This window comes from Ceratosolen solmsi, unplaced genomic scaffold, assembly GCF_000503995.2.
Source record: "Ceratosolen solmsi marchali unplaced genomic scaffold, CerSol_1.0 scaffold1, whole genome shotgun sequence".
Lineage (NCBI taxonomy): Eukaryota > Metazoa > Arthropoda > Insecta > Hymenoptera > Agaonidae > Ceratosolen > Ceratosolen solmsi.
This window is the reverse complement of record NW_011948415.1, coordinates 3,902,150-3,916,428: the sequence shown is the minus strand read 5'-3', so window position 1 is coordinate 3,916,428 and position 14,279 is coordinate 3,902,150. Positions and strand designations below refer to the sequence as shown.

Genomic DNA, 14,279 nt, shown 5'->3' with positions numbered 1-14,279 from the left:
GGAGTCGAAGCTTTCGATCTTGGGAGCCTTATCCATAAAATCCTCGAATACGGGCAACAGCGACGCTATGTTATCCTTGCCGTGGAGATCGACGGCGGCGACCGCCGCCATGAACATCTCGTTGCGTACCATTTGATTGCGATCGCCAAGACCCGTCGAGACGAAGAATTGTATAAGAGTGTGTATGGTTTCGGGGGTGAGGAGGACTGCGAATTGGGTGAAAGCGAGTGCGACACCACGACGGGGCTCCCAGATATCGATCGGCTCCTCGATTATGCGGCCAAAGTCGTTGAGCTTCGGCGGAATCATGGCGAGCTTCGCCTGGTAGACGACGAGGAGGCGATCGAGAATAGCGGGCACGAGCCGCGGCTTTTCCGCGAGGGTATGCGCGAGGGCGCGGGCTGCCGCCTGCTGCACCGAATCCACCGGGTGACCAATGTCCTCGACCAGCAGATCGCTGAGAATGTCCGGGTTGGCTTCGAGATCTGTGTGTTTTGATAAACAAAGGTAAACTTGTGGTAGTAAATGTCAATGCACTTTGCCGTATACGGCCAATTTGATTGATTGGTCAACTTGATTGATATGTCGAGTACTTTGTTCATTCGAAGAAAATAAAATGTAAATATTGTAAATGTATTATCTCGGAATGAATGATTGGAGTTCGCGAGGCCAGATAAATTGAAATTAATCATCATCGGGGGAAAAAAAAAAAAAAAAAAAAAACAACAACAACTTAATATCTTTCTCTTTTTTGACGAACGAAATGAAAATATTGAATGGCCGCATCGCTCATTACTAAACTTGCCTACGCATTACGCATTACGCGTTATGCAGACAAAATTGAATTGACGTTTGTGGTAAGGGAAGGGAGAGTGCGGGAGGATGAGTGACAGAGGAAGCCCGTACCAGCTTTGGTCCAGAGTTCATCGGCGAGTTTTTTGTTCTCCTCACTGTCATCGAATCTGGCTATCCAGATCCTTCTAGTTAAGTTGACGAGCTGCTCGGAATTCTCTTTATTCGTAGGGAAGGCGTCTCGAATAATCATGAGGGCCCAAAGTGCCGCCTCCCGCACCGTGTTCATTGAACTCTGTAGAGCGCCGATAAGCGAGTCTATTTCCTCGGAGTTCGCTAAAGCGGCGCCTTCGGTGCCGCTGCTCGAGTGAGCGACGTCCAGGAAGGTGGTGACCGATTGGGTCTGTACACGGCCATTCGTGCTGCTCATCAGCTCGATCAGCAGGTCGAGCATCTGCTTGCGGGGCAGGTGTCGTGGGTGTCGAGAGTCCTCCGAGTTGTTCGAGTCGCCGCGTTGCTTGGCATGGTCTTGCATTATTTGCAGGCCCTTAGTTATCATGGCTGTTGTAAAGCAAGATTAATAATAATACTTGCAAGCATGAAATATTAGGCTAAATTGGCAATAAAGATGCACACGCGCGCGCACGCACACACACACACACACATATATATATGAATGAGGAACTCGCCAAGTTGTTATTTTGAATAATTCAAGGTATTATAGTATTTCATGGGTAGCGTTTAAATGCTAGATACTTTTTTTATTATAATTATAATTATTTAATTATTTATTTATTTAATTATTTTTTTGTTATGAAATGCCCATCAGCTGCAAGATTTTCCTTGCGGAGAAAACCCTTGCTTTTCATTATTTTATTATTAGAATTTAATGGCAATGCTATCGAATCACTTATCCACTTATCTTTTAAACAAACACACCAACAATTTAATAATTAATTTAATTTAATAAATATTTGATAAATATCGAAATATCGAAATTTCATAATTTTGGAAAGGAGTTGTTCAGTGATATTTAAGTTTAATTATAAATGGCAACTGTACCGTCATCATTGCAGGTTAGCAGAGTCTTCTTAATGAAATAAAAAATGTAACAGAATGCCGGAGCACAGAATAATTGCTTTTTCTTTCCAGTCATCGTATGAATGAGATTTAGCGTGCGTTTAATCGCGCTTGCAAGCTCTTCGTCTTCCCAAGCCGGATCTAAATCACACTGAGGATCAAATTGTCGTAGCGTAACATGAGCAATAAGCTGAAACAGAGTTGGATCGTTAGATTGGACGACAATGTCACAGAGCTTGACAAATAGTTGGCTCATAATTGGAGCAGCAAGTGGCGATGACAAGTTTCCTAATATCGCAGGCAATAGATCTTTAAAGTGCAATGATAAATGAAAGCCATTTCCTTGGACAACCGCAGTGATCATCGACACGACATTACATATATTTGCATTCATTTCGCTAAGTCTCTGTCTTATCGTATTCTCCTTGGCTACTTGCGCCTTCAGGGTCTCTTCTTGTTTAGGAGTGAGTTTCGGCTCCTTTATTTTCCCCTCCTTTTTATGCTTCTCGTACAATTCTCTTCTCAGCTGTAGCTCTTCCTGTTGCTCCTTAAACGTATACACTTTGCTCTCTCTCTTCATATTCATGGCATTGAGAATGTTATTTTCATCGTTGCCCGGAAGAACACTTTTATCATAGAGCTCGCCTTCGGGCATTAAATACGTAAAGTACTCGTCCTTGGTTACCTTTGTGATTTCGGGATTGCCGAATTTATTAGTAACGTGTGATATCAGTGGTGGAATAATGACGTCAGGAGCTATAGAAGCAACAATATTAAGCGCGTTATGATAACTCGCCACATTTTTGTAACTTTGAATGAACATCTTTCTCACTTCACCACTACACTTTCGTAAAAAGTTCACTGGCGTATCGTTATAATGTTTCACGATTTTTCTCCATAAATTTGGCACTGCTTTGAAAATGACCGGGTGATGGGCTGGGATTATCGAGTCCTTGATTACATCCTGCTCGAGTTCCTTGAATACAAACGAACTGGAGCAGATTGCCAAAAGACCATCGGCGAGTGAAATGCCGCAAACTAATTTCTCTGCATTAATGTCATCCTTGATATTGTCTTTGTCATTTTCGGATCGGAATTTTGTCGATTCGAGAAACTTGTTAAATTCAATGAGGAGAGACCGTAGTGGCTCGTAAGATTTAAGTCCGGTGAGAAATTTTTTCACCAACGCGCAGCACTTATTTCTTGTAGCAAACTTTGGCGTTGTTATACAAACTATAATCGCCCGATGGATTCCACTCAAACTCTTCTCGTTTAGTTTGTTGGAAAAGTTCGAAATGAGCTTCTCGCAAAACAACATGAGATAATAAATTGTATCGTCGTTGCAAGTTGATAAGAACTTTTCGTTAAAGAAGATTTGATTATCAACAGCGGACCATAAGATTGCTTGTTTGTCGTTTTCCACTTGATCGGTCAGAACTAAATTCAGAAGCAAATAAGCAGCGTATAAACTTTCCGTCACTACAGCAGGCTGAGCACACTGTTGCGTGGATTTTGTTATGGATTGTGCTAGGATTGGGACTATGATTCCCTTGTGATGGATTATTAGCTGAGTCGGTATGGAAAAGAGCAATCTGAGATAGGCGCTTCGCACCGCTGGTGTCAAATTCTTAGAAGCCATTCCTTGTTTAAAAGCATCGATGATGTTTTGAGGCACGTCGCTGGAAAACTTTTGACACCAAAGTGACATCATTTCCAGTGCGTGGCATAGTGTCTTCTCGTGAATTTCCGTTTTGAAAACTGTAATAAAGTGGCCGCAAGCGATCTCTGCCAATTTTTGTATACTACTTCCACTGGCGATATTAAAGCTTAAATTGCCAGCACCTTGTAAGACTGAGATTTTGTGAGTGGCCACTGTTAATTTGCCTTTGGCGCCATGAAATACTGAAAATATCGAAGACAGTAAGCATTCTACCATGGAGCTGTCGGAGCACTGAAGCGACAGCCTTCTACAGGCATCCGCAGCTTCGTCTCTAACCAAATCATCTTTTGAATATAAATTTGTGAACAATCCGTTACCGATGTCTTGGCAGTAGTCGCTTAAATCAAGACTAAGGCCACTGAGAATGTGGCCGACGGTATCGATTATAATTTCTGGATTCCTCAGCATAGCCTTTTGCAAAGCAGGTAATAATTGATTTCTGAAATCATCGTGAGTAACTCTTTTCAAAAATGGGACTGCCGCGTCTATAATATAGAGATCTGGCTTCTTTTTGCAACTTACGCAAACCTTGATAAAAGAAGTTAAAATATTGGCTTTCAGTTTTACTATAAGATCAATTTTGTTTGACGTTGTGAGGTAAGTCGTTAATACGCCAGCAAGCGCAACGACACCTTCGCTGGCTTCCAAAGTAATTAAAATATCTACATACTTCTCATCGATATTATTCTTAACGGCATTCCATTCGTAAGTCAAGAGCGAGCCAGTTTTATTCTGCAGCTTCTTATTTCTGGCGGCTAACGCAGCGGCGCACAAAGTTGCTTGGGCCTCTATTAAATTGGCCAGCTCCGCGCCACCGGAGCTGGTAAGTTCGTTAGCCGCGTGTAGAAAAATTAAGGAACTCCATTTTAGCACAACGTAAGCGGACGAGGCGGTATTGTACCTGCAATGATTTTAACATTAATTATGACAAAGACCAAATTTAACGCACTAGTAGTATTTGTTTAATATCGCATCCTTGTCTCGCTCTACAGCATATCGCTACACAAATATCAATGTCTAATTAGGCCCTCGTCGTTAATTCATACGTACGAGACTTAATTTGTAAATACCAGAAGGCGTATCTCACGGGACTCGTGGAACTTTTTGGGCTTACGGGGCTTACGGGACTATTCGTGGACTACCGTAGAATCTTTAAATGTAAATTCTCCTATAGGCAAGGGCGATACAAGGTCTCGTAATACAATGATAAATTCCAATTTATTTACGTTGGCATTAAATTCCTGTGACAAGCAGCCTGTTCCACAACCACGCTGGTTAAATGCTTTACGGTGGCTTGGGGATGGTTCTTTATCAGTGCCAGGATCAGACTCGTCACGTAGGACTGAGAAGCAGTGTCGTTATATCGATGCAAGGTGATCGATATGCTCTTGCAAATGCCAGCCACGATCTTCTCATTGATTCCTACAACAAACAGCATCGACTCCTTAATCCATTTACCCAGGCTTTACGATAACTTTAGTGCACAATCTCGCACGCGCGCTCACACACACACACACACACACACACACACACACACACACGCGCACGCACAAAAAAAAAGCATAGGCAAATCTCAACACGTTTGTCTTGGGATATATGCAATAAAGCGTAGGTAAAATATACATAAAAATATATCAAATATATGTAAAAAATATGTTCCGCCTAGTAAGCCTACGAAGCATCGATTACTAAGTTAAAACGCCGTCGTAACGAATGGCAATGGGCAAACGATGAGAAGCCACGGGCCGGCGAGCGAAAAGATTTCCATCTCTCACCGACAATCCGTTCAATTTCAATAATAATCCAAAGACTATACACACCAGGATTTGACAACACATCGACGACATTCCGAATTACGTCCCGCCGCTCGGTCTTGCTGGCAATTTGTATTCGATTCGGTAGATCTTTTAAAGCCCTCGTCAGCTGCAACGAAAAGCACATTTTCAATTCTTTATTTCACAATAGTGGCCAAACGAATGGCCCTCCACGTGACAGACTCACCTCGGCATCCGCCATATTCCGAAAAGAACCGGGAGAAGTCTGCTGAATCTAAGAGGAAGAGCGAACAATAGCATAAAGCGGCACAACACGCAGCGCACATTCCTGCGCGTATCGCATGCGCATCGCCCGCTTACGCCGGCACGAGCCACACGACGACATTTCCATACGACGGCGACGACGACGACGAGGACGACGACGAGGACGACGACGAGGACGACGACGACGAGGACGACGACGACGAGGACGACGACGACGACGACGACGACGAGGACGACGACTACGACTACGACGACTACGACGACGATCAAGACCACTACCACAATCACTACCACGACCACGAGGACGACGACTCTCTCATTCGTCTATAATCGCCGCAACGTATGATCATTGACTTTCCGCTGCGGCCAGACGGCAATTGGTCAAAGCCACGCAATCGTTTCAATTTAATCACGAGGCCCTTGTTACATTACATCCGCCAATGCCCATTTACATCTTCCACCTCGTGCCCTCTCTTTTTATTCCCGCCTCCTTCACACGCCAGCATCACCGTCCGATCACTTCTTCCTCGCACCTTCCTGCTAATCGGGACTCGGGCTCCCGCGCTGACGATAAAACCGATAAATAAATAATCGATTCGTTCGTTCGTTCGTTCATTCATTCATTCATTCATTCATTCATTCATTCGTTAGGAGAAATGACGAATGAGAGATAATCGATGGGTGGGATGCGTAAACGACGAGGGGCAAATATTAAAAATTGTGGGAAAAGAGAGAGAGAGAGAGAGAGAGAGAGAGCCTGTATAATTGACAAAAGAGCGGGAGAAGCTGTAAATGATATTTAAAAGATGGTAATTAATAAAAGAACTTTTAAATAATCACTAAATGTAAATGAGAAACATGAAATTGTAATAAATTGTATGTGGGATGATTGGATGGAGCGATGGATTGGATTGAGGTCGATCGAGATGCTTGTGTAGAAGGAAATTAATAGCTCGATGCTTATTCGGGGACGAAAGGCTCCTGGATATCAAAAGGAGGTGAAAAGTTATGAAGCGGATATGAAGGACAAGTAATTGAAGAATATGAGCGAATGTTTAAGCACATGAAAAAATGCAAGTACATTATTAACAAATTGAAGTAAGACGTTGCAAGTGACTTCCTATAAAACAAAAATCTCTTTCATTCCGAAATTATACGTCTCTTAAAGCTTAAAACTATATAACAATGTTCTATTATAAACAATCGGTCATGTGAGCACATTTTGTTGATACTATAAAGACTGATAAAGACGGATGTATTACATATTTCACAAGGTAATTATAACGAAATTGTTATCGCTAGTCTTTTTACTTCACATACAAAATTATCGTTCGCATTGCCACGACATATAGCGATGGAACAAAATTTATACAATAAAAGCTCCAAAAGTCTCAACTTTTATGAACATTCCATTAGAGTTGGTTATTGCTTATTGTCTAAATGCGTTTCCACATTGTCGTTTATCTTTGGTCCTTCGGTGGAAAATGCGTAACTGCACTTGATTCATTATTTTCGGTCGTATATATATAGTCAAGGCGTGTAATAATAAAATTTTTTCTATAAATGAGTATTATTCTAGTTTTATTGGATGCAATATATTATGGGCGTATTGTCGTATCCTAATTATCATCGGGCAATTTGAGATAACAAGTATAAAACGTAAACTATACTTTTAAAGATGATTAGTAGCAAAATGTATTCGAATATGAAACATTCAAATTAAAATTATTCTTATTTTCTAGCAAAGTTATACACTTATGTGAATTTTCATTAATTTTCAATAACATTCTCATCTATTTCTACCATTTATTGAAATTCATTTTTTTTTTTTATTTTTATTTTTTATTTTTATTTAACGGACATTATTATTTTTTTATTTAATTAAACAGTACCGGCCAGCCGAAGCATATGTACGAGCACACTTTTATTAAAAAATTCACGTTCCATAATTTTAATAATAAGCTTACGGTTGTAAACGGTAAACGTTATTTTGCTCCAAATAAACATTACAATTTTTGTTTTTATCTATTTATTATTCTATAATACATTATGTGTACCATTAAATATTTGCATATTAAATTTAGCATTTAATTAGGAAATGCTCGGCTGCGAGGCATTTGCACGGCTTATAAATAAAAGAAAAATGGTGTTGAGAGAATTTCCAGAATTATTTCAAATATAACCGGGCGAAAGTGTGGGTAAGGGCGACGGGTGTGAAAATCCATCGCTAATGAGTTGGATGGAAAAGTGCATAGACATGCATAGACGTGCAGAATTATAAAATCCGTAAGCACTTGTTAATTTACCAATGTATTTTAAGACCTACGAGCATAAATGCAATCGTAAACATACAATTATGTTCAATATATTATAAAATTTTACATAAATAAATATTATATTTACATTGTTAAATATAGATTTATCGATGGATTTATTATCCTTAAATACGTCCTCGTCATCCACCTCGGATGCATGCTAAGTATTAGTTATGTGACTTCAAAGCAATAATTTTTGAAAAAGAGTATAAATTTTCAATTTGAAAAAAAGTCACGTTTCTTTAACATTAAAGTTACAGCTGAAATGGAAGATTCGACTTTTTCTCTGCTATCTCGAGCGATTAGGTTTATAGGTAATACACATTTATATGGTCGATCGATCAAGTTGTTTTCTTTCATATTTTTTCTTTTTTTTTTTTCTTTTTTTGCAAGGAATTTTTACAAAAGAAGCAATTCTGCACTGCAACAGCCAGTCATTGGCAATGCATCCTAATAATCGAAGAAAAAAAAATACTTCAAAACCACTCGTTTTTCAATACGCACGCACACGCGCACACAAAGAACTTTAATGAAAAATACACTTTAATTGAGCGAGAAGGTGGTCGCATCCTCGGGACGTTACTAACAATGATACTCCAATGATAAATTCAAATAGGCAGCTAAGAAACAATATGTTCCATAAAAATAAATCCTTTGTAAAGCACAACATAGAGTTGGAAGTTATAAAAGTGTTGATAAGGAGTCGAGTAGGTCGGCAATACGTATAGTACATCTTAAATCATATCGCTTCACGTGCATCTTCAATGCTCATATTTACCTCATTATTGATAAAAGGAGTTAAGGAGTTAAGCTTTATGCGTAAATTGAGGTTTATTTGCTCGAAAATGCTGGCAAATATACTTATCACTCCACCTACTGCTTATTGCGATAAGTGCAAAATAAATATCATAATTAACGGCTAAAAATGCTTAACAATAATGTCCCATGAAATATCAAATATTCGGAAAAAAGCTGAGCGATAATAATGATATTTACGATTGCGATATAAAGTGCAAAAATTACAGTACTAGGCGGATGGTATTTTTTTAAAAACGTTAGAAGCGACAATTTAGCGACATAAATCAAGCAAATATATTAAGCAAAGATATTAAAATGAGAAGAAATATTACTAAACTATTGTTTTGTTGTTGTCAATGTTCGTTAAAGAAGGATTTTAGTTAGGTTTAGCTTTTATTCATTATACTTTATAATATATAGTTTTCACTGCGTCTCTTTTAAAATTTCAATTTAAATGCGATACGTGACTGTACGCGATATTTAGTTAGGTCAAAGAGGTCTTCAACTTCGCGCATGTGCAATTACAAGCATAAGGTATGAATGCGCTTGCACATTAAATAGGGAATGAAGAATTAAGGTCAAGATATTATCTTAATAATAATAATAATAATTGATGAATTTAGATTAATAGAAAGGTTTGGTAAAAATTAACAAAGTATTGGGATGCGTTTAGTGAATATGAGGGGTAAAATTAATATTTCTCTACTTATGGTTGAAATATAAATATGCCCATGTTGTTTAATGCTCAATTTATAATCAAATAAGCAATTAAGCAGCTTAGCTAGTGAACAATATAAAGTTAAATTTTGATAAATCACTGAGTCTTTAGTGAAATATAGTAAAAACTAGTGACTCGGCATATTACGTTCCTTGAAATTGAGGAAAAAAGTTTCATTCGTTTTTTAAATTATCGATAAAAGTTTGATAAGAAATATAATAATTTTATATGAAAGATATTAAATATATATATATATATATAACTTATTAAAACCATGGAATGTGGAATAGTGCAAGTGATTTCTGTACAATAAACAAATGAAGCATTTAAACAAACATATTTTCTACCGTGTACGGACTCTTTAAATTTTATGCTCAAAATGCAAATGAAAATGAAATTAAAACATTTAGAAAGTTTGAAAAATTTTTATTTCTACGTCCATATCTTACGTTACATTAATACTGCAATCGTTTTTCTCATTAAAGGCTTTTACACGCTGCTAACAATGAATCATTTTATTTCACATGTTTTTATTTCTGATTTATTTCGAATTCAGTTATACTTAGAGGCCCGTGATAAAAAGTGATAAAAACATGTTGAATTCAATATTAATTCAAATATCCGTTCTTTGTATGGATGGGTAGGCGAACATATTTACAAATAGATATTTCTATACAGTCTTTATAGAAAGTATTAATTTTTCTGCTTTATTTATCAATTCCACCTGCACTTTAGGTATTCTATTATTAGTAATGATTATGAAACTTTTAACGTATATTATTGTTTTTAGAATTTTTTTTTTTTTTTTTTTTACACATTTTAGCGAAATTTTAAACTATAAGTATAAGATAAATCTGGAAAATCTAAAAGTTATGACAAAATTGTATTAGATAAATTTGTAAAATAATTTTATAGTGTTATAATAATTCGAGAAAAATTATCAATTTTAATATTAATTAACAACAATTAACAATAGTTTTATATTTAAAGGATAAAAGCCGATATTTTTGCAGAGAAGATATTGCAGTCGCGTGAATGAAATAATTCAATTATCAATAATAGAAAATATCTAATACATATATATATATATATATATATATTTATATACATAAATGCTACTCTCGACCGAATGAAATAAATTAACAATATTTATGTTTATATATATATATATATATATATATATATATACGGATAAATCTTTATACATCCCATACATTATAAACTATTTTAAAACAACAATTTATTTCAAATTTTGATAATCTGCTTAAAATAATCCTTTGCTGTCTGTCTACTTTGCGTTTACAAGCTACGTTTGCTGCTGATAGAATATACGTAATATTAATGTTACAATTATGTAAAATAATTTATAAATGCTGTAAATATTGGAGATTAGGAGTATATCATTGTCATACTTAACTTTAATTATTCTTCTGAATAGTTACTTATTCGATATATTCTTAGTTCTTTGTATAATCTTCATTATATTAAAACTCTATTAACTTAAATGCCTAAAAATCTTTTTATTTAATACATTAAACATATGCTGAGAGGTTAACAATAAGAAATAAGAATAAATTATTCATATTTATTTATCTATATAATATAATATACATTTTTTTTTTTTTTTTTTTTTTTTTTTTTGAAAGAATTCTATGCAGCTTTAAAGTCTCCAAATCACTTTGTTTTTTTTCTCCAACAACATTATGTTCCAAAGTAGCATTATTATGGCGCGAGCCTCATAGTAATTCTTGTAATAATTCATTTTATAGCCTTGAACGGCAGCTCGTACCATGTGACACTTTTAATACTTCGCATTAGCTTTCATTTTGCCCAGCAACAACTTATTTAATAGAAAGAATATTATAAAAAAAAGCTCTTTATTATGAAAAATTTATAGAAGTATGTTAATATACTATTATGATATTTAAACTAAAATCTTCAGTATTTTTTATATAAGTAAAAAACTATTAAGTTCTTATTGTTCATCCATTACGTAAAATAATAAATGCTTTATAACTTGAAATAACAGGTAAATGATAATGGTTTCAAATATTTTTATAGTCAAGCATAATAATTATTCTACCACTTGTTTACTATGAACTACAAATTTTTATAATACAGCAAAATAGTATAATTTAATCATTTGCAAAAAATTATTATCAATTTAACCACAATTAAAAACATAATTGAATAATACACAATGATTATAAAAAAAAAAATAAAAAAAAGCTCACAAATTGAAAATAGAAAGTGATAAATCTCGTTTTTAATTTTAATAATTTAAACGAAATTATTACTTTGATTCCATTATTTCGATACTTTCATTTATTAATTTAATATTAAAAATATACTTTTCATCTTTTTAAAGCATATATTTTCAAATAGAACACATTTTATTCGTTTTAACTGTAAAAAATTTATTGAAATAAATTTAATTTGAATATATAAATACTTCATTAATTATATACGTAGCTAATTTTATTAGATATATTATTATAAAATAATTTTTTCTAACAAGTCTGCAAATTCAATGATTTCTATTCTTTGCAATTATTATCAGACAAATCTATTAATCAACTTTCCATATCAATATACAATACATTTACGCTTAAAAAAAGAAAAAGAATTTTAAAAATTGAAAAATGCATATTCCATTGTAAGTATGTGAAATGAATATTTAACCATATAGAAATTTTTTAATGTAAATCTATCTTTTTTTTTCTTTTATTTTTTTTTTTTGACTAAAGTTCGTTTTAAAAAAAATGTCACGTAACGAGGGGGAAAGTATAAGTAAGAATAGTTGAAAAACAGCACGCAATCTAATCACTTGGCACGCGAAGCAACGATGGCTTCGTTAAAAATCGTGAAGTCATTGCTGCGCGTCAAATTAGAAGAACGTTGAGTCGATAATCAGCTGGAGATTTAAAGTGAGACTGGATCAAAGTTGGTCCTCGATTACTTAAAAATAATGGATTATTGTCGTTTCATTAAGGTAAAACAGATTTTATTATTATTTATTATTATTATTATTGTTTGTTTTTTATTTATTTATTTATTTTTTTTTTCATCAACTTAATTTATTTCATGTTATACGTCTAATTCATATATGTATATGTATATATATATATATATACACACACACACAAAACTGTATTGATCGGAATTAGCATCTGTGGTACATCATAAAGTGGCAGAACATGTTTTCGCATACGTGTGTCGGCTGCATCGAAAATAAATAATGTAAGCGTTATAATAATAGAACTGTCCACAGAATCAATGATGTATATTTCATTAAAATTATTTACAAATTTGCGCGTCACCGTAACACAAATGGCGCTAAGTACATAGTCTTCTAAACGCAAAGACTGGCAATAGCAGCGACGCTCTAACAACGCATTAAAAATTGCGATGGGAGAGATTTTTATCGATTAAGCGCTAAACGATAAAAATAATATAAAAATTGTATTACTTAAGTTTTATATTCGAAATAAAAATAAATTGGCACTAAATTCATGATGGGAATAATTTCATTAATTTTTGTCGTCGAAACAAGTAGGCGAACGAGTTATAACTTTATTTAATTTGTGCTTTAAATTTAGTATTTTTAATATTTCGGATTCGATTTTTGTTCGGATAATAATAATAGTCTTTGTGGTGAATGTTTTTGTTTTGTTTTGTTTTTGTTTTGTTTTTTTTTTTTGTTTTTTGTTTTTGTTCTTTTATCCATTCTATACCTTATGATTATTATTTCCATTAACGTCTTGTCAATGAGAGAATAAATAAATGTATATTTAATGTTTGAATATCGTATAACTATATAAAGAGTTTACTATTTACAAACACAATAAGCTAAAAAGGACTCGTTACCCCGTATCGCAATATCTGTGCATACAAAACGAATCGCACCATTGCGATCACATTATCATGAAAATACTTGGATTTCTTTTTCTACGATCATTAATGCACCATTAGTAGACATAAAATGCTCGCGCAACTTCTACATTTGCGAGCTTCTTTTAATGAACTAATCTCAATAATCTTAAATTTACAAAAGGCCTCTGCCAAAGGTGATTATCACCTTTCGAGACAATTTTTCACGTAATATGTTGCCTCGATTATCGATGAAATTACCGACTATTCGATTTATCTCGACGCTTCAATTCTCGAGTAAAACCACTTGATGTCCGTGCACTTTGGTACAATAAAATATTGTATTATTCAGTGACAAGAGTCACAAATTTCTTCTAAAGTCTATTATCGTAAGATAACGGATTTTCTTGGATATGAATATTAATTTTAGGATACTTTAAACATTAATTAAACAAATGTATTTTTATTGCTATAATGTAAAATACGAATAGTTAATTGTCCGTTTATAAATAGTAACAAATTTTGCATCCGGATTTCATATGAAATAAATTTCAATGGAATTATTTAAGCTTTCGAGCATAATACATTTTGACATAGCAATAGCAATTTTTACTATAAAATAATAATAATTTACAGTTAATTGAAAATTATCATTATAACTAATTATTTAAATATTTCATATCTATCATCTTAAATAGATAAGTCTAAATAAATAAAATGCATGTTTTTTCTCTTTTATTTCCATATACTATTGACAAAACAATTATGTAATCGAATTTTTTGGACTAAAAATCACTGTCACAATTTATAGAGATTTTGTATCCTTCAGACAAAGGTAAAATCCATCGTTATGGGAAAGAGAGAGAGAGAGAGAGAGAGAGAGAGAGAGAGAGAGAGAGAGAAATGAAAAATAATAAATTTTATAAGGAGGAACGTAACGTAACGAA

General features: G+C 34.2%; 1 protein-coding gene across 1 annotated transcript in view; it reads right to left on the bottom strand.

Annotated features, from left to right (window-relative positions):
- The window catches only part of l(3)80Fj (lethal (3) 80Fj), a 14,542-nt gene extending 8,791 nt beyond the window's left edge, over positions 1-5,751 (bottom strand). Inside the window, exons 1-6 of the mRNA XM_011507660.1 lie at positions 5,594-5,751; positions 5,413-5,515; positions 4,819-5,014; positions 1,855-4,493; positions 907-1,353; positions 1-485 (exon numbers count right to left, since the gene is read on the bottom strand). The exon at positions 1-485 is cut by the window's left edge and continues 1 nt beyond it. Coding sequence (XP_011505962.1) covers positions 1-485; positions 907-1,353; positions 1,855-4,493; positions 4,819-5,014; positions 5,413-5,515; positions 5,594-5,608 — 3,885 coding nt within the window. The 5' untranslated portion in view covers positions 5,609-5,751. The remainder of the gene's footprint in view (positions 486-906; positions 1,354-1,854; positions 4,494-4,818; positions 5,015-5,412; positions 5,516-5,593) is intronic.
- Between the last annotated feature and the right edge of the window lie 8,528 nt (positions 5,752-14,279).